General features: G+C 38.8%; 1 protein-coding gene across 10 annotated transcripts in view; it reads left to right on the plus strand.

Moving 5' to 3' along the window:
- Nucleotides 1-26,723, plus strand: part of GPHN (gephyrin) — a 399,070-nt gene that overhangs the window by 315,189 nt on the left and 57,158 nt on the right. For 8 of the 10 annotated variants that reach the window (XM_066608689.1, XM_066608687.1, XM_066608686.1 and 5 more), the window contains one exon: nt 24,367-24,408. The exons of the other annotated variants lie outside the window; for them this stretch is intronic. In XM_066608689.1, coding sequence (XP_066464786.1) covers nt 24,367-24,408 — 42 coding nt within the window. The remainder of the gene's footprint in view (nt 1-24,366; nt 24,409-26,723) is intronic. 10 annotated transcript variants of the gene reach the window in all.

Below are 26,723 nucleotides of genomic sequence, written 5' to 3' on the forward strand. Positions count from 1 at the left end.
AAGCGCCCTATAGTGGTGGTGGCAGACAGAATATTATCATATAACACTATATCTATACACAGATTTGGAACTCTCGGATTGCTATAAAGATATATTATGAAATTAATCAGTACAGAATTTTGAACCAATTTAAATACATTCTTTGAGTGGTTCATATTTAATGTAAGCAAATACAAATCTTAAAGTTTTTACTACGTCCAGCCAAATAGGAAATCTTGATTTTAGTTGTGGAAACCTTATGATTATGTCTACTTTCCTCCATTGTAAGCGAAATATCCTTTTACATGAGCCAATTTTAGGTCCATGATGAGCATAAAATGACATATTGATCGGCACTCACTTTAAAAGGCCTTCACACAGGTCGATGCAAACTTTATGGGGGACGATTGTTGGTCCCACTTACTCTTTCGTTATTGGTGGCAGCACATCCCTGTTTGGACAGGAACATGACCCGTTGACGGCATTGATTTTTCCTGCTCATTTGTTGGCTGCCCCTGTTTACACGGGGCAGTAATCCTAAACAAGCCTTTTTACTCATCTTCAGTTGATTATCTGCCCATGTTAAAGGCTTTTAGTTCTTTTTGCTCCAGATTTCTTTTGCCTTTCATTTCTGAAACTACTGTGGTCAACCCTAAACTTGAGAACACTGTGAGGAATATGTATAGATGAGTGGCCCCCCATGTATTTACTAGTTCTTAAAGGGGTTGTCCAGTTACAATTTAGCTGTTTAAAAATCAAGCCAATAAGACAAAGGACAGTTGCGTGTCCACAGCCTGGGGATCCAGCGCTACAGCCCAATGATTCTCCAGGTCTCTGTTGACAGCAGAAGTCAGGTGACCACTGCCTGCTAATCAGAAGCTACAGCTTCACTGTTCATTCTCCTTTTATCAGTGCTCACATAATGGATGCCAGGAGTTCCGAACTGAGACACTGCAGCCTCTGATTGGCAGGCAGCGGTCACCTGACTTACACTGTCAACAGAGACAGAAAGAACTGCAGTGCTAGATCGCCAGTGCTGAGGACAGGTAAGTACCCTTTTTTATTGTTTAAAAATTTGGCTCGAATTTTAAAAAGTTAAATAATAATAATCTTTATTTGTATAGCGCCAATTTATTCTGCAGCGCTTAAATTGTAACTGTATGAAAGGAAAGAGGATTATGATGTGACAGTGGAAGGATAGCACAGAGACCAATAACAGAAAACTATTTTTGATTTATAATGGTTTTGAGGTAACTATATAAATAGAATTCACAGCTTAACGGGAACCTGTCACCTGGTATAAGCACCATAAACTAAATTATGGTCCTCATACGGCATAGCAATCAATCGGAGCTATGCACAGCGTGCAGCCAGTCCATGCTGACTTTCGCAGATGACCGTCCTGGATCGGGAAGATGGGTAAGGGCAGAGTTCGTTTTTCAGGACAGTGACTGCAATATATATATATAATACATACACAGATATCCATGATTACGAAATTACTTAGTGGAATATTTGTAATATAAAGGCGTCTGCTATTAAGAATACACAGAATACCTGGGACAAACCAACGTGGGGGGCCCTTTGCCTGTTGCCCCAAAGGCCTACTTTTGTAGACACTGGTGGAATCTTTCCTAAGCCTCCACAGGCTTGTCTTTTATTGTTAGCGCATGTAATTAAAATATATCCCAATAAACAACATTCTGGGTAAATACTTGGTCACTATTTTTCAGTTATCTTTGATGCAAAGGGAACTCCAAAACCTTTACTTTCACATCTGCTCTTTTCCTTACTCTTGAGGGCGCTGCATGCAACAGGTTGGTGAAGCAGCTGCTGAAGGAGTCGCTCTCCGCTACATTGCGGAGTACAGGGCACAGTGGAGTGACTTTTGATAAGATCTGTCTGCCTCATTGAAATTAATGGAGCAGCACATGGGTCCTCCATTCTCAGGAGTAGTGGGGGTCTCACTGATCTATCTTCCAGTGGATGAGTGAAAACTGAAAAAAAAATAAAACATTGCATCGCCAGAATACTCAAGTCCAATCACTTTTATACCATGACCATGCAAAACACTTAACCAAATGATACGATTGGCATCAAAATGGAATATTGTATACACAGATATACATTTGCTCTCTTACAACTGCGCAGTCCCTAAACGTTATATTGGTCACCCTTGTGTGCATTCACTTTCAGCCCATACAGATAGAATGGAGATGTTGGTGTGAATCCACATCAGGTCTCCTTAACACTGCACCTAGCAAAAATCTGAAAGGACCTATCATCACCACTCTCAGTAGTGCAGCTTACTGCACGTGAGCCCGTGATTTCAAGCAATTATATTTCAGCATAGCGGAAGGTTTGTTTTTAAGTGTTTTAAAGGCTTTGTTATGAGTGTTCTTCTGTTGAGTTTCTTTTTTGCTTCGTATAGGTATTTCATATAATTTCTAGTAACCCTCCCTTTAACTGCAGAAGCAATACAAAAAGAATTGTACTATTGGACTGTAAGGGACCGCTCATATCTAGTTGGGTAGAGGACCTGTAGACTTACACTTATATGGCAGCAAGGGTATATTAGCCTATGTATGAGTATAACATGATAAATTCAATTATAAACCGTGCAATCACTTTTACCATTTCAGCAATAACCTGCATGCAGTGTAGTAATCTCCCATACTGCATTAACCTGAGTATCATTTGAGTTGTATTCTTATTGTCATCCCTTAAAAAAAAATAAGATTGGGTATTCCAGCCAAAAACATTTCTCACCTGAATAGGTAATAAATGTCATCCACTGGACCCCATGCCATTTGCAAGGCATTTTTCCACATGCTCGACTGCTACCCCATTTATTCAACTCCTTATCGTGCTTTGGGGCTTGAGGTCCCCTGTTCTAGTGAACGGTGGAGGTCCCAGCAGTTGAACTTCCACTGATTTATCATACATTAAGTGAATGAGTGATTAATGTTTTTGTCATGGTTAGCCCTTCAAGTCTTTTCATATAGTTTGTGGTTTATTTTAGACCGTCTCTTATTAGCATCATAAAAAGAAAAGTTGTGGTATTTGTTTGATTATACTTAAAAGAAAAACTTGCAATCAAGACTTTAGCAAACGGTAGCCGAGAGAATCCTAACCTATGCTGTAGGTTAATTCTGTGGTTTGGCATTAAAACTCTCTATATGGGCACTACATAACATTTTCAGTTACTAAACTTCTACCACATGTTTTTAGCCTGTCATTTGAATATCTATGTCTGATTATTATTGTAGTAAATCTTCGCAATACCTTGAAAGCTTGACCTTGCTAAAGTGCTTTGCTTCTTCTTAAACCTCCACCCCTTCGAGAATTTCTAACCAGGGGTCACACATTTCTGCGATCATGATGAATTGCTCTTTGGATCCTGCAGGTATAGCAGCAGTCGTAGCCTCAATAAACTGTTCTTTCGAGGCTGGATGTTTTTCCATGCCTCATTGTGAACCAGACCCAAGCATAATAAAAATGTTGTGTTATAAAGCATAAAAACAGAAATTAAAGGGGTTTTCCCGCTAAAAATATTTATCGCCTATCCATAAAACAAAGCATAAATGTCTGAAAGCTGAGATTGACAACACTCCTGAGACTGAATGCCCTATGTGAATGAAGCGGCGGTGCACATGCTCAACCGCTAGTCCATTTGCTTTTATAGAATCGAAGGACACAGATTTACTCTATCATCATCCCTCCGATAGAAGTGAATGGAGAGATGGGCAAGCATGCGCACAACCGCTCCATGAACATGAAGCTTTCAGAAGATCTCTGAGGATTTCAGTGGTCAGATTCCCAGTGATCAGCTATTTATATCCTATTCTGTGGAGTACAACTAAACGCCTTTCATGGGAAACCCCTTTAAAGGGGTTGTCCCGAGGCAGCAAGTGGGTCTATACACTTCTGCATGGCCATAATAATGCACTTTGTAATGTACATTGTGCATTAATTATGAGACATACAGAAGTTATAAAAAGTTTTATACTTACCTGCTCCGTTGCTGGCGTCCTCGTCTCCATGGTGCCGACTAATTTTCGCCCTCCGATGGCCAAATTAGCCGCGCTTGCGCAGTCCGGGTCTTCTCCTCTTCTCTATGGGGCTCCGTGTAGCTCCATGTAGCTCCGCCCCGTCACGTGCCGATTCCAGCCAATCAGGAGGCTGGAATCGGCAATGGACCGCACAGAAGCCCTGCGGTCCATGAAGACAGAGGATCCCGGCGGCCATCTTCAGCAGGTGAGTATGAAGACGCCGGACCGCCGGGATTCAGGTAAGCGCTGTGCGGGTGGTTTTTTTAACCCCTGCATCGGGGTTGTCTCGCGCCGAATGGGGGGGGGGTTTAAAAAAAAAAAAACCCGTTTCGGCGCGGGACATCTCCTTTAAGGGCAGAAAATATACATACTGCATACTCCTTGTATTCTGTAAGGATTTAAGGAGGTTTTCTGGTCAAAAACTATTGATGACCTTTCCTCAGGATAGGTCATTAATAGCTGATTGCTGGGAACCCACCACTTGGGATTCCTGGCAATTATCTGATCATCCAGCTCACTGTGAGTGCAGCGGGACCGGGTGCCATTGAGGGCTTTGCTCCCATTTTAGACAGTGAGAACTGAAGTCTTTTATTACACTTCCAGCATTTTCGGCTCTAACACCAGGGTTGGACGCAGAAGTGTAATAGAAGACAGCACTCCCATTCGTCTCAGTGGTAGTGAAGCCCTTTATGTCACTTCCAGCCCCGATGACGACATCCAGCCTAGCTGCACTGACAGTGAGCCAAACAATCAGTGGATCGCCGGGGATCTTGGCGATCCTGAGAATAGGTCATTAATAATATTTGACTGGAAAACTCCTTAAAGCCCATATTCTGCACCTAAGTGCAAATGCGGTGCATTTGAATGTGGGTTATTTTATATTTAGCTTTCTTTTACTTGGCCAATGGCAATTCAATGTTTTTTGAACTTGGCCTTGGGGGGATATTTTTGTTTTGCAGTAGGAAAGATAAGGGCTAATAATTATCTTCTGTAGTTACCTTTGAGGAGTTTTTAAAAATAGAATCCATTCCTATAGGGTTACCTTATGATATATGGAGCAGAACAGGATGCAGAAAGATACTTAGACTTAAGTGCTAGACATGTATAAGTTAGAGGAGAGTCGTATTAAACCATAAAAATGCATTACCAAGTGTGCTTACAAGAGCATCATGAGAGATATAATGAATAAAACGTATAAATATAATGAGGAACATAAGAAATAAGTGTAAAATGAATGGTCACAAAAACCTTGATGAGAGCTCATACAGTGAAGAGTTTTACGCTTTTAGAATCTACCCTTCTAGATTACAAAAATTTGAAGAAAGTAGGGAAGCACCTGCTAATTCATAGATATGGATTGAACAGTTTGGTGAGTTCTCCTTCAATGGAAGCGTTCAAACAAAGACTGGACAAATATCTGTATGGGATGATTTAGTGATCCTGCACTGAGCAGCGGGTTGGACCCGATGACCCTGGAGGTCCCCTCCAACTCTACCATTCTATGATTCTATGATTGTGGCCCACCTGTAAAATTCATTCGAGAGGTCCACTGTCCAGCTAGTTTCAGGCAGCTACAAAAAGCTACAAGATGGTTGGTGAGGGGGCCACAGGGATGTTGAAAAGGTAAAGCCCAGCCTGGGGATGGAGAATACTGACCAGCCTGCTGCTGTACCTAGATATGGATATGTAGGCTGGCGGTGATACTGTATCTTGCCTACCTGTATACAGTGTAGTGAGTGTATTTTGCCATGCACAATGCATGCTGTGGGGTAGAGAAATGAGGGTCCATTGGGGGGGCCTGTACAGAAGCTCTAACCCAATCTAGATTTTAAAAAAAACACTTGTGCGTTTCCAGGAGCAATGCTCTACTTCATCATGCGTAGCTCCCCAAGACATTGCATGCCAGGATTCCTAGAAGAAGGAGCCTTCAGCATTCTCTCTCTGTAACACTGATATCAATTCAGGGAATAAGAAAAATACTTTTTAGTTTGCATAAGTGAATAAAAACCTGTAGTACATTGTGGAATTGACTTCTACGTTGTGTATTCTGCTTTAAAAATTAAAGGGGTTGTCCAGGGTTAGAAAAACATGGCTGCTGTCTTCCAAAAACAATGCTACCCTTGCCTATAGGGTTGTGTGTGGTATTGCCAATCAGCTCCATTGAAGTGAAGGGGATCTGACACAACCCATGGACAAGGGTGGTGCTGTGTTTTGAAGAAAGCAGACATGTTTTTCTAACCCTGGAAAACCCCTTTAAGCACTAATAAAGAAGACATGTCATAAAATACTTGATCTCAGTTTTTAAAATTCTGTTTAACCAGGAATTTTTTTGCTAAACCCACATTTTGGCCTTAGATTTTTAAATTCTGTACTGTAGTGTATTTTCGACTTGTCATATATTTCTAAATTCTGGACAGTTGTGTTTTTTAACACACTCTGCACTTGTTTGTAATGTTGTTTCCAACTTGCAAAATGTTTGTTCTATGTTATGTCCACTCCTGAACAATGTGTGTAAGTCAGGATACTTTGATATTTTTAGTGCAGGTTTATTTGCCTTCCTTTGTTATTCTAATCTCCTTTTCTTCAGTAGTTGTTTTACCTTTTTACTTTCTCCAAATGTGCATCTTGCTATTTTTGAGGTGTGGCATTTGTATTCTAGTTTTCATTGTACAGAGGTGATACAAATGTGGTATGAAGAATCTGAATTTAAAGCAAGGGTTTCTGCTCATTTGGTGCTAGTTTCATCGCAACAGACAAAATTAAAGAATTCTGTTTTTGATTTTTAATTAACCCACATCTCCTTTTGCGTAGGGCCTAGGAGTCAATAGACATGGAGTATTAAAAACAAGTGTTTACCATTGAGCTTTCCACAACAAAATGTAGGACTGTAGTGTGAATTTCTGACTCCTTGAGGCTGCACACCAGATATTTTAAGGGCAAACAACTTTTACCAATGAAGTCACAGGAAAGGCCAAAACTGAGATTGAATGGGCTGTCGAATAAAAACAACCCTTTTTTAAAAAAAATTGAAGTTGGTGTAGTGAGTCGCTGAACACCACAGGTCTGGCTTCTCTAACTCCTGATAATGGACTCTTGTTACTGGGAGATACTTCATCTGGCTATACATTTTGGCTGCTGCAGGGAAGAGTCATGAGTCTAGAATCCCAGCAACCTTGGGCATATGGAAAGGGATTATCTTTAACCACTTCAGGACTGCCCATACACTGTAAGTGTGCAGGTAGTCAATATCTACCTCTGCATGGGTGTTTTTAAAACCTCCTGACATAGAATCCACCTAGAGCCTGATGACAGCTGAGATCACAGGGCTTTGCCTAGAGACCAATAAACATGGTCTCCAAGCATGTGATAGCTGTAAAAAAAAAATGGAGTTTGGGAATATTCTTCCAAATTAAAAAAATTGGACCATCAGGAAAAAATAAAAAGGAAAGTTGAAAAATAATATCAAAATAATGTGGACATATAGTGAATGTTATTTATCGACTATTTTGTGGGGTATGACTATCTGTATTACAAGCAGAAATTTGTCACATTTTAAAAACTGGTAATTTTTCCAAATTTTCTTTGAATTTTGGATATTTTTCTAAATAAACACAAAACATGCCAACCAAAACTTACCATGGATATAAAGTAGAATGCGTCACGAAAAAACTGTCTCAGAATCCCTTGAATAAGTAATAGCATTCCAAAGTTCTTAACACATAAAAACATGTCACCTTTAAAAAATTGGGCTTTGACACGTAGGCCAAAACTGGCTTGGAGGGCAAGTGGTTAAAAGAAAAAGTCTTAACTGTGCAGCGGATTTTGAATAATACTAGATCAATTGTGCTAAGATATTAAAAATAAATAAATAAATTGCCCTTTCTTCCCTTGTTCTGTCCCACCGTGCATAATTTTGGTGTAATTTTTTATGTTCCTTTTTCTTAATCACTGTTGATAATTATACCCATAACGCTCAATAGTAACCGTCCGCACAACTGCTGATCAATAAAATCGTGTTGATGTAGGCACTCGTAAGACAATCCTTGCTTTAAATATCTCATGTCTCTTGTGTGTCTTTGTATATATGGCTGTGTAGGCATATAGGCTGATATATACACAAGAGAGGGTCAGTATATCAAAGTGTAAGAATAATCGGGCTGCACAGAAATGTGATGTGTAGATAATTCTTGTCACGCATAAGTAACCTTCACTATTTAAATAAAACCAGATGTGACATGAATAATGATACATTGCCATCATATGGTAACACAGGACACCCTAGACCAGCGCAGAGCTGAGATAGTTTATATCGCTGTCTCAGTGTTACATTATTGCTATTTCTGTTCAATGTTTAATCATGTCTTATGCACTAAATTTTGTACTTCAGCTCCTGACTGGCCAGATTTCAAAGCCCACACTATGCTTCGAACAAATAAATGAATCATCCTTCAATTCTGTAGTCTGAAACCAAAATCTCTAATTGTACTAATTCCCATAACGTGAAAGCTTTCGATGTATTAAATGGAGTGGGGAGGGGGGGGGGGGGGGTTAGCTGTTTAACGACTACTTAAACCTTGTTGTAGTATTATCAGGACCCAAAGTAGTTTGAAGATCTGGAGGTCCATTGTGCCTATGCAGATCAGTCAGGACCTGATAAAGGTCTATATATCCGTCTTGTGTAAATTTAATTTCTCTATGGACAGCACAATGTCTTGGCATGTAAAAGAAAAATGTAAAGTCCTTTTTAATAAGATAAAAAAAAAGTATGGGCCAATCTGGCAAAAACATTTTTTTCTCATTCCCGCCCCCCTTACCTGATTGCCTGTCACACTATGGTGGTCTCCTATGTATATTGCAGTGTTGCCTCCTGTCTCATGCTTATGAGGAACCATTTTGATGGTGAGATTTGTCTTTGCTTTCTCTTATTGCAACATCGTATACTGTAGCCTGTGCCATCTCTGTCTGCTGAGAAAACAGTGTCATTACCTTCTGTATTCACCTAAATAAGCTACAGACCATAAACATACAGTCAGGAGGATGAGCTGTAATTTCCTCTGTTATAGCAGCGCCGATCAGACCCCATTGACTGTAATGGGGTATGTCCGCTTCCCCCCCATCTGCCTCAGCTTTTGGACAGTGGAAAAACCACTGCATGCAACATTTTTTCTTCCAATATTTTGAGCTGGACTTGTGACGGAATCTCAGGCCGGAGGTTCCGGGGCATATGTGAAACCGTCCTTTGATCTACATGTTGAATGTATCAAGTATAATTTTCTTGAGGTTTAATATTTGGATAGTGAATGGTTACATTTTCAGCAACTCGACACAGCTCTATGGACCTTTCCTTTCTGATTTGCCAATCTGAAATTTTGCAAGCCACGATGCAGTCTAATAATTCCTACAATTTGGCAAGCTATGTATTTGCATGTTCTTAAATATAATACCTACATTTTTTAAGATCACCTTCTTCTGTATTTTTTTTTCTCATTCATTTACTCTCTATAGCAAATTAGACGGCCGGATGAAAGCAAAGTCGTTACTAATAGAGTTGGATCCTTCAAAGTAAATATGTTTTGCAATCTGTTTTTGATTGTTAACTTCCATGGACTTTTTACTTTTTGCTCTAATTTTTTTACACATCCTTTTTTATTTAAATTTATTAAGTGTTCTCACCATGACTTTTTATGTTCTGGTTTGACATTTTTTGATGTATGCCACTGGGTGAAAATTGCCAACCCCAATCTAATCCAGTATATAGCATGGAGTACAATGTAATATTTTATTAAAGGGGTTATGAATTTGTTTTAAAACGTAAAGTGGTTTTCCAACACTAAAATATTGCAGATATATCCTCGGTAGGTTACTAATATCAGATTAATGGACATCTGCCACTCAGGATCCCCGCCAATCAGCTGATTAAAGTGGTTGCAGCGCTTACTCTAGCACAGCTCTGCTTCAGTCTCTACCAGGCACAGCACCATACATTGTATAGGGGCTCTGCTTGGTATAGCAGCTCAATCCCATTCACTTGAATGTGACTGAGTTCTTCTTTGGCATTGTGACCAATGAACATGACATCACATGCCTGAGAATAGGTTGCAGTGATCAAGCCAAGCAAGCGCTGCTGCCTTTTCTAAGAGCTAATCGTGCAGGTCTGGAGTAGACCCCCACCAATTTGATATTCATGATCTTGAGGATCAGTCATAAATATTTTAATCTCGGAAAACCCCTCTAAGCATTTTAGAGGTGCAAATACTGCACTAAATACACAGCCATGCGGCTGAGCACCTCTGCACCTTTTTTTTTTTTTTTTTTCAACAATTGCTGGGGGTATCCGCAGCAGAGACATCAAATTTCTGACCTGTTACTATTCAATGTCAGAAGTTTTTTTTTTTTAAATGAAAGTTACTTTTTAAAAGTTTATGAAACTAGCATATTCTTTATTACAAATACTAATAAATTCTAAGGATGCACCAAACCTTGAATTTATTTTAGAGTTTGAAATATTGATTGTACTTTAAATTTATCAATCACGTTCTAAATGTTTAAGTAAAAGTAAAAAAATAAATGCTATAAGTCAACTTATTTGTAATAAAAGCCATTAAGCAAGAGTTTTGCTGATTTAAATTTAAGGATGCACCAAACTCTACGTTCATTTAGATTCATTTTGGAGGATTTCTGTTTGGAATATTTTAGCTTAAACTTTTTAAACAGGTTGCCTGATTTAGCCCTTCACAGAATAGACATATATCTAAAACATTTACTTTATTATTAATTACTTAAAATATTGGGCTCCAAAACAACTTGCGGACCTGATCAGAAAACCGCAGTGAAGAAATTTTATGTGTTCCAAATGGAACAATCATTCGTCTGAACAGTTTGTACATCATACACTCCTATGATCTTAGCACTTCCATATTGGAAGTTAAGATGGTAGCATAATTCTGCAAAACCCTCTAAAAGTTACTCATAGATTTGTTAATCAGTGACAGCAGGGGAATCGCGTCCTACCCGACTGTCATTTGTCATGTAAAATTTCTTCACTGCGGTTTTCTGATCAGGTCCGCAAGTTGTTTTTGTAGCCCAATATTTTAAATAATTAATAATAAAGTACCGTATATACCGGCGTATAAGACGACTTTTGAACCCCGAAAAATCTGCTCTGCAGTCGGGGGTCGTCTTATGCGCCGGTAATACAAAAAAAAAAAAAGTGTAAAAAAAAAAAATTTTATTACTCACCTCCCACGGCGTTCTGTCGCGCTCCGGCAGGATGTCGCTCGCTCCGGCAGGCTGTCGCTGGCTCCTCGTCCCCGCCGCAGCATAGCTTTCTGAATGCGGGGCTTGAAATCCCCGCTTCCAGAAAGCTAATACACACGCCGGCAGCCATGACAGCATTGAATGGCTGTGATTGGCTAAAGCACACGGGGCTTCAGCCAATCACACTATTCAATGACATCATTGAATGGCTGTGATTGGCTGAAGGCGCACGTGTTAGCAATCACACCCATTCAATGATGTCATTGAATAGTGTGATTGGCTGAAGCCACGTGTGCTTTAGCCAATCACAGCCATTCAATGATGTCATGGCTGCCGGCGTGTGTATTAGCTTTCTGGAAGCGGGGATTTCAAGCCCCGCATTCAGAAAGCTATGCTGCGGCGGGGACGAGGAGCCAGCGACAGCCTGCCGGAGCGAGCGACATCCTGCCGGAGCGCGACAGAACGCCGTGGGAGGTGAGTAATAAAATTTTTTTTTTTCTCCACTGAATACCGGCGTATAAGGTGACAGTTGGGGGGTCGTCTTATACGCCCCGTCGCCTTATACGCCGGTATATACGGTACATGTTTTAGATATATGTCTATTCTGTGAAGGGCTTTCTCTGTTACAATAGACTACTTCTGCCCCTATGAATTCACTTTGGTTGTCTGATTTAGAGAACACGTTTTTAAGTAGTCAATTAAGACATTCTACCCTTGTAAAAAAAAAAAAATTGCAAAAAGCAGTCCCCCCTTTAATAAAATCGCAAGCGCTTCAGAGGCTATGACCCATTGTCAAACTATTTTAACTGTTAGGTACTAATGTTTATGTACTGAAAAGGATTGCACTATTTTTGGCTTTCTTAAAAACGTTGTATAAGGAGAGAAAAAAAAATTAAAACCAACTCAGAATAGTGAAATAACAAAAAGAAAAAGACGTACTTACCTCAACTGATTCCTCACCTTTCCCATACTGCCAATTCATGGTCCCAACAGCTGGAGTTTCTGTTAGTGGCAAGGCGTTATGAAGACAGTCCTCTTTAAGGCTGGTTTCACACGAGCATATTACAACTTTATTTAGGCCTCCATAAAATTAACGAGTGTTCTAGCCTAACCGCAGATATCCTGACCTGAACTCAAAGCATCATAGATTCTTGTGATACATAATGTTCAGGTTATGATACTCACGGTCAGACCAAGACACTCGTCGTATTACGGATGGATAACTACCACTGTAATGTGCTTGTGTGAAGCTGGTGTAAAAAGAGGTTCACTCAGCAATCAACTGGTTTTGCAGGAACACTTTCTCTAACCCCCAGTGATTACCTTGAAAACCTGCACATGACATACTAAAATATAATATATATGCAAGAGGCTCAAATAAATAGCCACCCATGTAATGCATGGATGCGCTGGGTCAACCTCTGTATGAGTCAAAGCAAAGTCACTCTGACTCTCTGTTCTCAGTTATGGATTGAGTTCTGACCTGGAAACTCTTCTCATATTATGTCTATAGACTCTAACCCTTTCCAATCCAATTTCTATCCTGGTTTTCCTAGGGGGCTTACTCTTTTTCTGCCGTTATACAACAGTGCTATATGCTGGCTAAAGCCAGTATTGCATGAGGTGATACGTTGGATAGGCTCCGACAGCAGAGAGGCTGGCAATATACAGTAAGAGAACCCCGACGGATGTCTTCCAACATCTGAGCTGTACAGCCTTAAATCATAATGTCTTTAGACGTCAGACAGTGGATTGGAAACGGTTAATAGGACATATGGATGGAGTTTTTCTGATGGAACAAACTCTGTTTAAAGTGTTAAAAATTGATACTTTCTTAAATAGACCATTAACATTACCAGAAAAAAAGTCAACGGAACCCATTAGACCTCGCTGTGGAACCCACTTTGGGAAACAATGCAGCACGTTATCAATCATTCAAAAACATTTCCCTTGTACTTTTTGATTTAAAAGCAATTGGAATAATAAATGTATTTCTTTCAAGACACAAATCACAAGATAATTATACTTCTCAAATGAATAAATAGTTGTAGCTCCTGAATTTGCTTCTATTTTGGAATATATAAAATGCATCCTAAGCTTGTCTGTTAATAACACACTGTGCTCCTAATTAGCGTAGAGAAAATCATGGATTTGTACTCTTTTATTAGAAGATTTGTCACTCGGTGGAATTGTAAATACCAGATATATTTCCAGTGAAAACAGACAAGGCTCTCATTAAAGGAAAATCCATACAAAAGTGCAAATGTTTTTCAGAATAAGTTACATTTTTGTAATTAAATGCAATAATTCCATTTACAGACCAAGTATGTATGAATTGTAATATTGTAGTATTTAATATTTTACAATGTATAGTAGTTTATATTTTGACACCTTATGGTGGAGTCTTAGAGGTACAGATTTTGGGTTACAGTATACTCTAATATACATGAAAAATCTTTAGTGGTTTTTAAAATGTACTGCTATACCTGGCGATGTGTCCACCAGGAAGCACTTGTATATTTTAAGGTTTTTAGTTTTTCGTTAAATTATTGATTTTTTTTCCAAAAGAAGCAAGGGTAGCACATGAAAGGTATCACTTGAGTAATTGCAAGTTATACTCATCACATACTGGGTTTTTTTGGTTAAAGTTCCCATTTTTATCTAAATTTGACAAAAAAGTGAAACAATTAGTTGGCACAGTACTTAAATATGCTCTAGTTATCTGTTCTTCTATAGAAAGTACCATCTCTCCAATCTCCTTTTATTAGCTCTTAAATCGAGTTCTCCTTCACCCCGTACACTTCAGTAATACTAAAAACTATTTCAGTTAATGGGATGGGCAAGTGTTGGTGAAAGCCACTGAAAATACAGTATTGATAAAAATGAAAAAGAGTCTTTTCCAAAAGAATTGGCATCACTAACAGGTCTACAGTGTACACGTAGTTTTTAACTCTATCTTCATTTTCTTTATATACATTTTGTTAAGGTCTCTTATGCCTCCTCCGTTCAAATTCATTGGTGCAGTTATCACTGTTTAATTCTTTGCAATTATGTATTTTCTGTCTTCAGATACATTTTTGTTTCCTTCATTGTAGTAATGACAAAAACAGTATTTTAGAGCTTGTCTAATGTTCCGTAAAATCAAATGCTATGTATTTTCCGTTACAACTGTACTGTGAGGAATGGTGAAAAATCAAAGGGTATGAGGATATAATGCCCCATTGTCCTTCATGCACCCACAAAATATCATAATTTTACCTATTTAAAAAAAGGTTTTCCCTCCTCTAACTGAAATCCTTTTCACAATCCTTGCCTTGGAGCAGGTTAACGGAACAAAGCAGCCATTTTATATTATTTTACAGTTGCATTGGAGCATCTTTTGTTTTCGGTTTTGGCAAGAAACTGTCCTTTAAATAGACTTAAAAGAAAGTTACTCCAAAAGTGCCATTAGGAGCCCTTCTTTTTCTCATTAGTACAGTGAAATGCATATATTTTATTGCCTTTCATAGACTCTGGATTGTTTGAGAAGGAATCTGTTCATTAAAATATGCAATTCATCAAATATCATGTCTGCTACTCTTATTCTTTGCTCCTTTTAAGAACAAAAATTCTTTTATATGTACATACTGTATACATACAGTGAAACTTCTTTGAGACAGCAACTCCAAAATCTCAAAGGATGTTCCTCTCAAAACAGAGAGCTAGTATACATAGGACAGAAGGAAATTGGACAAAAGAACTACGGATAATTCTGATGTTGACTATGGTGGTCTTTCCTTCCATTGCAACTACATCAGAGTACATGGGAAAAGAGCTGAGAAAAGGTATTTTTTTCTAATATTTGTCGATTTTCCCTATGTAGCGCAAACAAATCCAAAAAGGTTCTGGTGACATCTTAACCCTATTTAAAAAAAAAGCCTCAAATATCTTGCCAAAATTATTGGTAAACTGTGAAATAAAAGAAAATATTCAAATTTAGAATGCATTGGTCTAAAATCCTTTAATGACACTTGGTCCTGCATGGGATAATATATAGTACAAAGTGAATATTTCTGCTAGTATGCCTCTGCTATTGAGTAACAATGTCTGTGGTTTGATTGTAAGGCGCATATGGACTTCACGGAGCGGTTCCTACACTTATAGATCCGGCCCATCCTTGTGTTACATGGTTGACCTCTTTTGCTGGGTAATATGTATGACCAGAAGTAGCTTCCTTCGGACGATAATAACTGATCTCTGAAATTAGAGAAGCCTGGCTAGCTTTTCTTTCAAAAGTGGATATCTGAAGAAAATTAACCAATATGTGGTATAATTAATGCATGGATTGATTATGAAGGTTGCTGCTTTTGTTGTAATTTTTGTAATTAGGATATCTTTGTCTGTGTGTTAGTTTTATCCTCTCCGACCGCTGTAAATAATTGCTTATTCATTTCCCATGGATTGCATATTCATACTTTTTGCGTTTTTGAAGATGTGTGATCTTTTTGCAATCAGCCGTCTAACTATAAGGAATCTAGTGATTGCAGAAATTATTTCCTGTGTGTTGCCTCATAGTACAGGAATAGGAACATGGTTGACTACTGGTGAAATTTGACCATCCTAAAACTTGGAAAACATAGTTGGCATGACAGGATAGTTCATTTTGATTATTTAGCTGGCTGTGGACCTATAGTATGCAAGTCAAAGTTGCCACTATTTTCCATAATATAAACATTTTCACAATTTGGTGTATGAGTTTTTGATGCTAGTAGTACTATGCCATCCCATTACCAAATCCATTATTACTGTAATTACTTTCTTTATGTTGCTCCAGATGTAATTATATTGAAATGGTTTAGACTGCTGAACGCTTTAAATACATTTCTGTCTAAAAAAAAAAAAAAAAAGTTTGGTGCATCCATAAAAGTTATGACAAAGATTTCTGACCCCTCTACCACTCTTCCTTGAGAGGGAAAAGACAATAAAAGGTTAACACTCGGAACATTGGTCAGACAAGACCACAAATATATTTTTCAAATCAAACATATTTCATGTCAGTTCATTATTCAGACTCTAAAATAAGATTTCATAGCTATTAAACATTTCAAAATGCCCTTTTTTTATAATTCTGATCTGCTGATTTTGGTAGGTCTCTTTGAGAGATGGAGTTGGCAATCATGGTTCTAAAAAAATGTGCAACATTTAAAGAGTTTTCTCATAACGGCCACAGTGCATGTTACGTGTGTTTTTGATGTAAAAAGCTCTATTATTGCTTGCTGAATGGTAGCAGTAAATGTTATAAGCTGAATCAAAAGTTTTTATTCATTCTTTTTTTTAAGAAACAGGATGCTTTTTCAATTGATTTTCTGATGTCCACATATAGCTTCATCGAAAACTGGAGAATCTCAGAGATCACCTACAAGGCAATGACAAAGGATACTCTCTCCGAGTAAACGTACGATTTAACTCGGCGATTTAACTTTATTTTTTCTTTATTTTTTTCCATGCATTTGTATTTTTTCTTTTAATTTATAATAGCCAGTAACACCAACAATCTAAGTATTCACTACCTTCATTAAGCTTCTCTTATTTCTCCATTTAATTTGTTCATATGTGTATTCTAATTTAGCAGGGGTTTCATTTGAATATGCAGAGACCGTATTATGAATATATGGACTTACAGAGTGTTTGGATTATATGTTTTTTTGCACGGAAAGTATTGTTGTTGAGTGTACTCAGTTGTATAGTTGTCCATTAATATTAAATACACCATATATGTAAAATAGCCTGAATTCATTCAAAACTTTTGATTGTGGTGAAGCACACTCTTCCCCTATCTGCAATACTCACAGTGATCCCGCAAACTGTCCTCCACAGTAGAGTATCCAACATCGAGGCACATGCGTGTTACTAGTTCTTTTCTCTCCTTGATATAATGTGACAATGCACACTTGAACAAAATTGAAGAAAAGTTATGATTTCAACCAAAACAATCAAAGATCTTTCGTTCCTACGGAAGATGTTTCGACCATGAGCGATCTTTCTTTGAAAGAACTTTTGTCCATCATCCTATGTCATTGAGCATATATTGCTATGACTGAGACTGCCAATAACTTGGCTGGGACTTGTGCCTGCAAAATCATTCGCTAAACGATCATTTGATCAACCGTTCAGCCATCAACCTACTTCTGTCTGATGTTTATGGCCACCTTAAATCTCTCTATAGCCATAATATTTAATGCCTGAAGAGTTATTCTCCCTAGGTTCTTTTATAGTATGCCCATTTAATTTGGCCACTTTGGAATGTTATTTCTGTGGCGGTAGAGAGAGGAGTGGCTGCCAGGAACGTCATGTCACTTATCTTGGGAAATTTTGTTCCATCAGAGGAAGGAGTTTTTTTGGACAAGAAAACCGCAGGCCATGGCCATTCTACGAACATAAAATATTTAATAGATTTTACTGGCTAGGACCACTGTGAGTATGGGAAAGAAGCTGTAAAATGTTTTTACTTTACACAGAACATAACATGGGTTTCAGTCTGGTTGATAGAATTCAGTTCATTGACTTGGTGATAATTATTGACAAATGTTGAGTTCAAGTTCAGATGAAAACTGAAACTATAGGGCAGTCTTATGGAGCTCCATTTGCTGCCTAAATGTCAATTGCCACAGTGGAGCAATTTTGGAGCTCCCCCACTATCCAGTAGAAGTCCTGAGCTAAAGCCTGTGCTGGCCATGACAACATGATAATCAAATAAATCTGCCATTGGAAATGGATCAAATACCATTACCAGCTGCCACATACATAACACTGTCTTTTACATCTGTTTGCAGTGTGATCACTCATACAAAAAGTCACTAACAGCTGAGGGGAAGGCGGTATGAAACAATTGAGAAGGAAGTGATGGGAGGGGGTAAACACTTGGCGGCAGGTGATCGTATATAACTTGTGGTATTTTGATTCTAGAACAGAAGTTTTGCAAGTGGAGTTGGGCTTTTCCCTACAACAAGCCATAAAACAAAATATCACTTGATGTAAATACTTGGCCACTGCACAATAGTTTTAGATGTATGAACAAACAACTTGCAGTCCACTACCTCACATTAGTTTCAGGCCCTTGTAGAAGGCTCAGTAGATGAGTATGATTCACTGTGTAAATACTTCAGCTGTTGGATTGTACTCCCGGTCTGTTTTGTCATGTTTACTAGTTTCTAGTCTGAGTAAGATGAAATGCCTTTACTTTGTTGTGTTTCGGAAATTTTTAGTATTGTGCATTTGTACTGAAAAATAAATGTGTCTTCGTGTTTGCTTATTACTCAATAATTTAGAAGGATGACATTACTTTTAAACGACAAGCCCAGTCCTATATTACTTGGATGATCTTAATAACGTCATCCTTGTTAAGGCAGTCCAGATTTTTATAATCAAGTTTTGGCTTTTCTCAACTTTAGTGTGATTATAACTACTAATTCAGTGTGTATTCTAAAATAGCATAGTAGGATAAATGTTATAAACAATGGGCTTATATTACAATAAAGAAACACTCCAGGCTCAACTGATACACTAGTTTTAGGTCTAGTGTAGAGCCTAAGGGGATTGTGTATGACAGAGATTCAAAGAATACCTATGCCATGTGCTGTCCCCGCAGGCACTGCATTTGCAATAATATAGTCTATCCTTTTTATCACGTGTTCTGCTTAAATGACGCTTGAGATCACAATGACCAGTTGACTTACTAGGCTTTTCAGCTAGCAAAAAGAGTCCATTTGACTTCCTGCTACAGTGCAGCATTTCCTCTGGTTCAACAGTGCAGGGTAATGGGTTGAACTGGGTTTTTGTAAGAGTAAGCACCAAAAATAGGAATGTGCTCCCCAATGGACATAGGAAGACTTCTATTTTTTTTGAGCCCCAGAAAGGCGTTTTGGAGCGTATAGCTCCATCCTCAGTGCCCAGGTACATGGTCATATGCCTGTAGATTGACAAAGGAACTATACACTCCAAAACGCGTCTCTGGGACTCAGACAGAAGCTTTCACGTCCTGGTCTTTACCTTTGGAAATGTGTTCAGCCTATCCATACTGAGGAGTGGTTGTATACAGAGGCAGCTTACGTTACAATGTATTATGCGTTATCTGTTGTTGGGCCTGTAGCACAGACAAGGTGAGACTAATCAACTCCACCTTCCTTATTCCTGTGCTTGGGTTATGATCCAAGGAAGATGTGTGCCCTTTTTGTCCTTCAGGAGTATTTGGACTTTTGTGTTATTTTTCAACCTATGTTGTTGTTTGGTAGTGTATAAATGTTTTTTGTATAACGCTCTACTGGCCACTTGCACACAACTGGGTGGGCTTCAGCATGCAGTATCCCACATCGGAATACAACCCGGTACCCGTCCGGTGACCCCTGCATACTTGTCCGCATTCTTCTTTTGTGTACTGCGGAAATGCCACGAATCAAACATGGACTTCAATGGAATACGTTCACGTGGAATTTGGCTTAAAATAGATCATGCTGCAATTTTTTTCCCCCATGAGCAGAAAATCGCAATTTATTTCCACTCGTGGGCAGGAAAAAGGGGTTTTACATAGCTTGCTATGGCAGGTATTTGCTACTGGAATCTGGAGGCGAATGCCCGCTCTGTATTCTGCAATGTAAATCTGGCCATGTGCAGACGACCATATTTAAAATAAAATTGCAGGTTGATGTATGTTAGACGTACCACAGTCTTATTACCAAAGGCAACTGTTGCCCAAAATAAGACTTAATTGTGAAAAACTTGATTGGCTGGTATACTTAAAGGGGTTGTCTCGCGCCGAAACTGTTTTGTTTTTTTTCCATAGGCCCCCCGTTCGGCACAGGACAAACCCAAGGGATGTGTTAAAAAAAAAAATATATATATTACTTACCCGAATCCCCGCTCTGCGACTTCTTCTTTCTTCCTACTTCTTCCTTCACCAAGATGGCCGCCGGGATCTTCACCCACGATGCACCGCGGGTCTTCTCCCATGGTGCACCGTGGGCTCTGTGCGGTCCATTGCCGATTCCAGCCTCCTGATTGGCTGGAATCGGCACACGTGACGGGGCGGAGCTACGATGACCAGCTCTCCGGCACCAGCGGCCCCATTCACCAGGCAGAAGACCGCACAGCGCAACGCGTCTAAAAATGCCAGAAGAAAGCGAAATTAGACGGATCCATGGCGACGGGGACGCCAGCAACGGAGCAGGTAAGTGAATAACTTCTGTATGGCTCATATTTAATGCACAATGTATATTACAAAGTGCATTAATATGGCCATACAGAAGTGTATAACCCCACTTGCTGCCGCGAGACAACCCCTTTAAGAAGTGTAGGACATTTTTTCATGTATAGTAAGTAATATATCCAACTGTAATGCAGAGTGCTACGGAGAATTTGTTAAATACCTGTATTTGATAGCATCTGACACTATTGTTTACAGGGTTCCAGTGTTTGCCCCCAACCCCTTCTGTTTATCCATTTCCTTTCCCATTCCTTGTTTGAACTTGATGAAAGTATGTCTTTTATTCATCATATTAACTGTGTAACTATGTTTAGATGACTGAATTTTCTATGCTTACTAAAAAAAACTATGACAAAAAAATGACCTATGAATGAAGATAGTCCTTAGATTTTACACCACTCATCTTAAAGGGGTTGTCCCGCGGCGAAATGCAATTTTTTTTTTCAACCTACCCCCGCATTCTGCCCCGTTAAAATCAATACCGTTTGTAATTAAAAAAAAAAAATCGCTCACCTCCTTCCCAGTTCGCACAGCATCTTCTTTTCTTCTTTTAAAGATGGCCGCCGGTCCTTTCCCAATGATGCACCGCGGTTTTCTCCCATGGTGCACTGCGGGTCTTCTCCCATGGTGCACCATGGGCTCTGTGCGGTCCATTGCCGATTCCAGCCTCCTGATTGGCTGAATCGGCACACGTGACGGGGCGGAGCTACGCGATGACGCTTAGAAGGGGGCGGAGCCAGAACGCCGCTTGTGCCCGGACCGACCAGAAGGGAGAAGACCCTTCTGCGCAAGCGCGTCTAATACGTTCAGGCTTATAGTCTCCCTTTAAATGGCACCATTAAAAATGACAAATGTTCTCATAAATAAAGCCAACTACGTATGGAAAATTAAAATGTTATGGCTCTTAGAAGGTGGGGATTAAGGAGAAAAATTTGCGCAAAACTGAGGGGGTTGAACGAATGGTCGTTTAGAGAAACTTCACTGTATAATTATACACAATACCATGGGTAGACTAAATTCACCTGCTGGTTGATTTTTGCTGTCAAATTCTGTTTCTGTATTTACATGGGAAATGTCTGAGTATACCCGTAACAGCCAATCAAGTGTCTCACATTTTTCTTATCATGGTACAACTAACTTGTCACTGTCACTACTTCTAAATATTTTCTTTCATGCAGATGTCAATTTTATTTTTTAACCTTTTTTAATTGAAGGGACTTTCTTATCTCTTCCCCAGAGGTAGCCATGTTTCTTCCTGCATTGCCTGTATGGATAGCAGGGTTTGTGTGCCTTATGGCAACTCCAATGAGAAATGTCAGTGAATTGTTAAAGTCTCTGGTTAGTGATAAATTAAAGCCCCTACCCCTCACCCTCCCCCAACCAGAGAGACCAGGGAATGGCAGGGAAGAAACATGCAGAGCCTTATCTGTGTGCACAGTTCTGCTGTCATCCGAGCATCCAGCAGTAGAGTTGAGCTATCATTCACTCACCCAACCTCTAAAGATAATGAAATGACTCTGCTCATTATGACCTAGCCTACACACCAAAGCTGATATGTAAGGTATGAAAAACAGAAAATCTCAGCCCATTGTATTTGTTCCAGTGGTTGGAATATTTATGGAAGACTTTCTCATATGGATAATCACATTAAAATTCACTACCAGCTTGTCTGTTTTTTTTTCTTCCTGAAACGAATTGACAATTTCTAGTTATATTAAATTGTTACTAGTAAATTCTTACACAACTCTCTGCCCAACCAGGCTGTTACTGTGATTTATTTATAGGGTTTGTCCCTTTTGGAAAACCCCTGGAGTCTTTGAACCCACTTTGGTGGACCTGACATGTCTGAGTATTACATTTTAATGGCCAACATATCATGGGAGAAATGTATGGCTAAATCTGTTTTTCCCACCAGTTGGAGAAACCAGATATTAAAATACATAGAAGCTCATACAGTCATTAAGTGTATCATAAAAAGAGCAAAACCTCTTGTGATTTGAATATAACAAGATATATTATGTAGATTTATTAAAATATATGTAAGGATGAAAGTAAATGTGGCTTTTATGGAGATGCTTTCCTATTACTAATTTATGACTCTCCTCATAAGAGCTCATTTTGCTCAAGCATATTTGAATGCATTGTTACAGATGTCGGTGTTTTTTTTTTCCACTGACCTTAAACTCCAGCTCCAATTTTTGTGTACATGTTTTATTCTCCTTATAAATACACTGATGAGAATACACATATGTGGCAGCCTAGTTATGTCTTGTGTTGGCTCTATTATTGGTAAAGTGTATAACAAATGTGCCATAATATGGGCTGGTTATAAAGTTATCAAATAAAATATGGAATCCATTGGTTTACAGTGGTATTGGTTTACTTTATGCTAGGGCTGCATGGCAGATATGGAATTTTCGACCTATTTAGATTAAAAATAATTTGCCGGAAAGTTAAAATTTATTGTATCCCTTGGGAATTCAGAACAGTGGCTATTTATCAATTTAGGGATATTTCATTTTACAAGGCCATAAAACATCTCGCCTTCGGGCTTTACATGTAGACAGTATAAATGAATTGAAAAGTCGGCAACATATGTTGGCAGTGCTTGAGCTAAAAGGGGTCCAGGGTGCCGAAATACTTACATGGACCTGCATGTTCAGAACACTTCTGGCCTGGTTCCAACACTATGTTACATGGTACAGCCCCTCTTTCTCCATGCCTATAATGTTATCAAGGGAGTTGGCTCTTCCGTTCATTTTAATAACTAACCCAGCCTTCTTCTATGAATCGTCCATAACCGAGAAAGGGGCTGGCTTGATTGTTAAGATGAGCTAAATAGCCAGCCCCCTTGTTGACATAAATGGCACAGAGAGAAGGCCCATACGATTTGGCTTGGTGTTGGAACTGAGCCAGAAGGAGAGGTTTCGACACAGTGGGTCTGAGTATTTAGACTCCTTGGAAAACCAGCTCTTTTAATATTTGGCAGCCTCTGATCACCAAAATCTAATATAATTTTTCATTTTTGCATTATGAATACACCACAGTGAGCATAATTCCACTTTCAATTTAAGGTATATATTCCTACATACAGGTAAATGAATGAGATATTTGGGCACATGGCCCGAAGATTACTACATAGCAGCAGTCTCCAACCTGCGGCTGTCCAGCTATTGTGAAATCATAACTCCCTGCATGCCCTTACTGCCAAATGCTATCAGGACATACTGGGAGTCATGTTTTTGCAACTGCCAGAGAACCACAGGAATGGAGACCGCTGCTATACTGCATGGTTTATTAATTATCCTAAATGCAAAACAAGCTCATTGTATGGGAGAAATTACCAAATTTCAAAGTTTCTGTTTTTTTCCCCTTATTTTCTACTTTACAAAAAAACTCATTTATTAGTATGTTACTTTATATGTTTCTAAACTTGTTTATTGTTCCCAGTGTGTACCTTGTATGTAAATTGTCATTTAATAATTGTTTTACAAAGCTGTCAGCAAAGTGAAAATCAGTATTTGATGTGTAAGCTTTGTCCATGTTGCGCATGCATATATTTAATTGAAAAAAAGAATTCCTCCATTTTTGTTTTATGTATCTTCCTATGGCAAAAAGAGCCTTGGGCAATCACCGGCTCCCATAGGATTCTTTATATGCAGCTATAACGAGAAACAATTTGTCTAATTAAAGAACAAAGTCCTTTTGTCTGTGATTCTAAATGAACCCCCTGCTATTGTTTTTGTGCTGGATCCACACTTACAAAATTTCTTCTGAAACTTTTCTGTTGACGCCATTCCTTATTTAACCGTGTTTTCTTTTCCCTCACTGCACAACCAGGCTCGGCTTCCTTCCTGCTCATCCACCTATAGTGTTTCGGAGGTATACTTGCACGTATTTTCTTTTTCTTTCCACATAGTTCACACGCTCACCCTCACCTCCACCGTGTGTTTATTTTTTCTTTTTGCCTTGAACTGTGCACAAATTGGGGAAAAAACTTGATTGTATCAGAGAAAATCTTGATATTTGCATGCTCACCTCGCTCTTGTGTTTTAACATTGTTTGATTTTCACTGTGGCTGTTTGTAAGAATCACAATGTAGATCATATTTGGACTGCTAAATCACAAGAAAAAAATTGATATTCCAAAAATCAGCTTGTGCCCTTGCTTAGACCCATCAATTGGATGCTTAAACCCTTATGTTTTTCAGACTCTTAAGATTTCTAATATTCAAAGGGGATTTCTAGGAATATTCATAGATGGCCTATTAATGTATGATCATTGGAGAGCCTGACTCTTGGGAGATCCGACACTCAGCGAAATGAAGGGTCCACCTGTTGGAGAGCTGCAACGCCTTCATTTTCAAGACACTTCAGTGCATCCATTAAGAATAGTCCATCAATGCATGTTCCTAAAAACCTCTTTACATGGTATATATTGTAATGAAATACACCATAGTAATAGAACTTCTCAATATACAGGTATATAATGAGGAATAGGTATTACTCGTTAAAAATGTTCTTGAATGCAAAAATACAGTTTATTATGACCAAAATATTCCACCAAAAATGTGTGATCTACAAATATACCCTCCCTTACCTCATCTCTGATTTCCTTAAAGGGGCTCTCCAACCATTTTAATTTAAAAAAAAACACACACTTGGAATGCTATAAAATAAAAAGTAATACTCACCTTACTGACCTTCCACCACTTCCTATTGGATGCTTCTTGTAATTCCTCAATTGTCTCTGTACTTTTTGGTCTCCATTGACTCAGACACGTAACTGCTGCAGCCAATCACTGACTACAGTGATGACCTGCTACAGTCACTGAATGGCTGCAGTGGTCACATGTCCATGTTAGCAAGGAGCAGGATAGCCAGTGATTGGCTGCAACAGTCATATGTCATTGTCAATCAGGATCAGCAAATACAGAAACCCGAAGTGGACTCCAAAAAGCATCAACATTGGAGTGCTGGAGTAATGGTAAGGTGAGCATTATTTCTCTTAGTATATTAAAGCATTCAGAGCATTTTTTAATTGGCTGAACAACCCCTTTAGGGACAATAATTTCTCATGATACAAATGTAATACAACAGGCAATGCACAGCACAATCACTCGGTGACCACATATGGCATACACATCTTCTAACAGAGTCATGCAAAATCTTTTTTTTTTTTTTTTTTATTTTATTTTTTATGAAACGTGTCATCTTGTGTCATTTTTCTCAGGATGCAAAAAGTAAGGTGAAGGTTGACACATCTGTACTTTACTGGGTTTCCACTGCTCCTGTGCCGCTGGTCCCTCTTGTTTCTGAACTGAATGTAATGATGTGATGTCGGCACCCATGATGTGGATGAAACCACTATAACTCTGCTCAATTGGCTGCCCACAGACCCATAATGTAAAGTCATTATATACAGCTCCAAACCAGAAGGACCAAGATTGGTAGTGGAGAAATGGTGGGAATCAAAGTAAATGTACAATTTAGTTTGTTTTAAAACTTTCCACATATTAAACTGTATTTTTACATTCTAGAAATCCTTTTAACGTTTAGTTTGAAATTAGGCTATAACTGCAGTTAACCCCAATATTCTTCTCCCTCAGTGTCACATTTTGTAGGGTCTAGGAAGCTGAGATATGAGGAGGCGTTTGGTGAGGTCCTCACTCTTTAGAGCTGCTTTACTTGCCCGTGTGATACGGAGAGTATTGTGGCAACTGGTGACTTTTTTCCCCACACTAACAACATAAAAGGCCCTGAAAGGTCAAGTTCAGAGTCACTATTTTGGTGGGTTAATCATCATGTCACAGGACCCCATTAAACATTTTCCCATATCTCAACTTCCTGGATCACTTCAAATACTCTATGACTTAAGAAAAGTATGAAGAAGGGGGTATTAATCACAGTCATAGGCCTTTATACAATAGTAGGTTTTCTTACTGGGTTACAAAGACCGTGTTATACTCTAGATATTTGGTACCATGGGCTCAAATTGCGAAACACAATAGCTTTATTATTTCTACAGTATGACATGGTCTTTATAGGGACTCTCCTTGTTTCTAGAAATAATGATAGTTGAAAAGAGCTCATGGCTTTTACTACCATATAGCTCATATATATAGTAATTAAGTCCTATAGAGCAGAACTCAATACACTGTTCAGTATACCTATACTTTATTTATGTACAACATGAAC

Source organism: Eleutherodactylus coqui, chromosome 6 (assembly GCF_035609145.1).
Source record: "Eleutherodactylus coqui strain aEleCoq1 chromosome 6, aEleCoq1.hap1, whole genome shotgun sequence".
In the NCBI taxonomy this organism is placed as follows: Eukaryota; Metazoa; Chordata; class Amphibia; order Anura; family Eleutherodactylidae; genus Eleutherodactylus; species Eleutherodactylus coqui.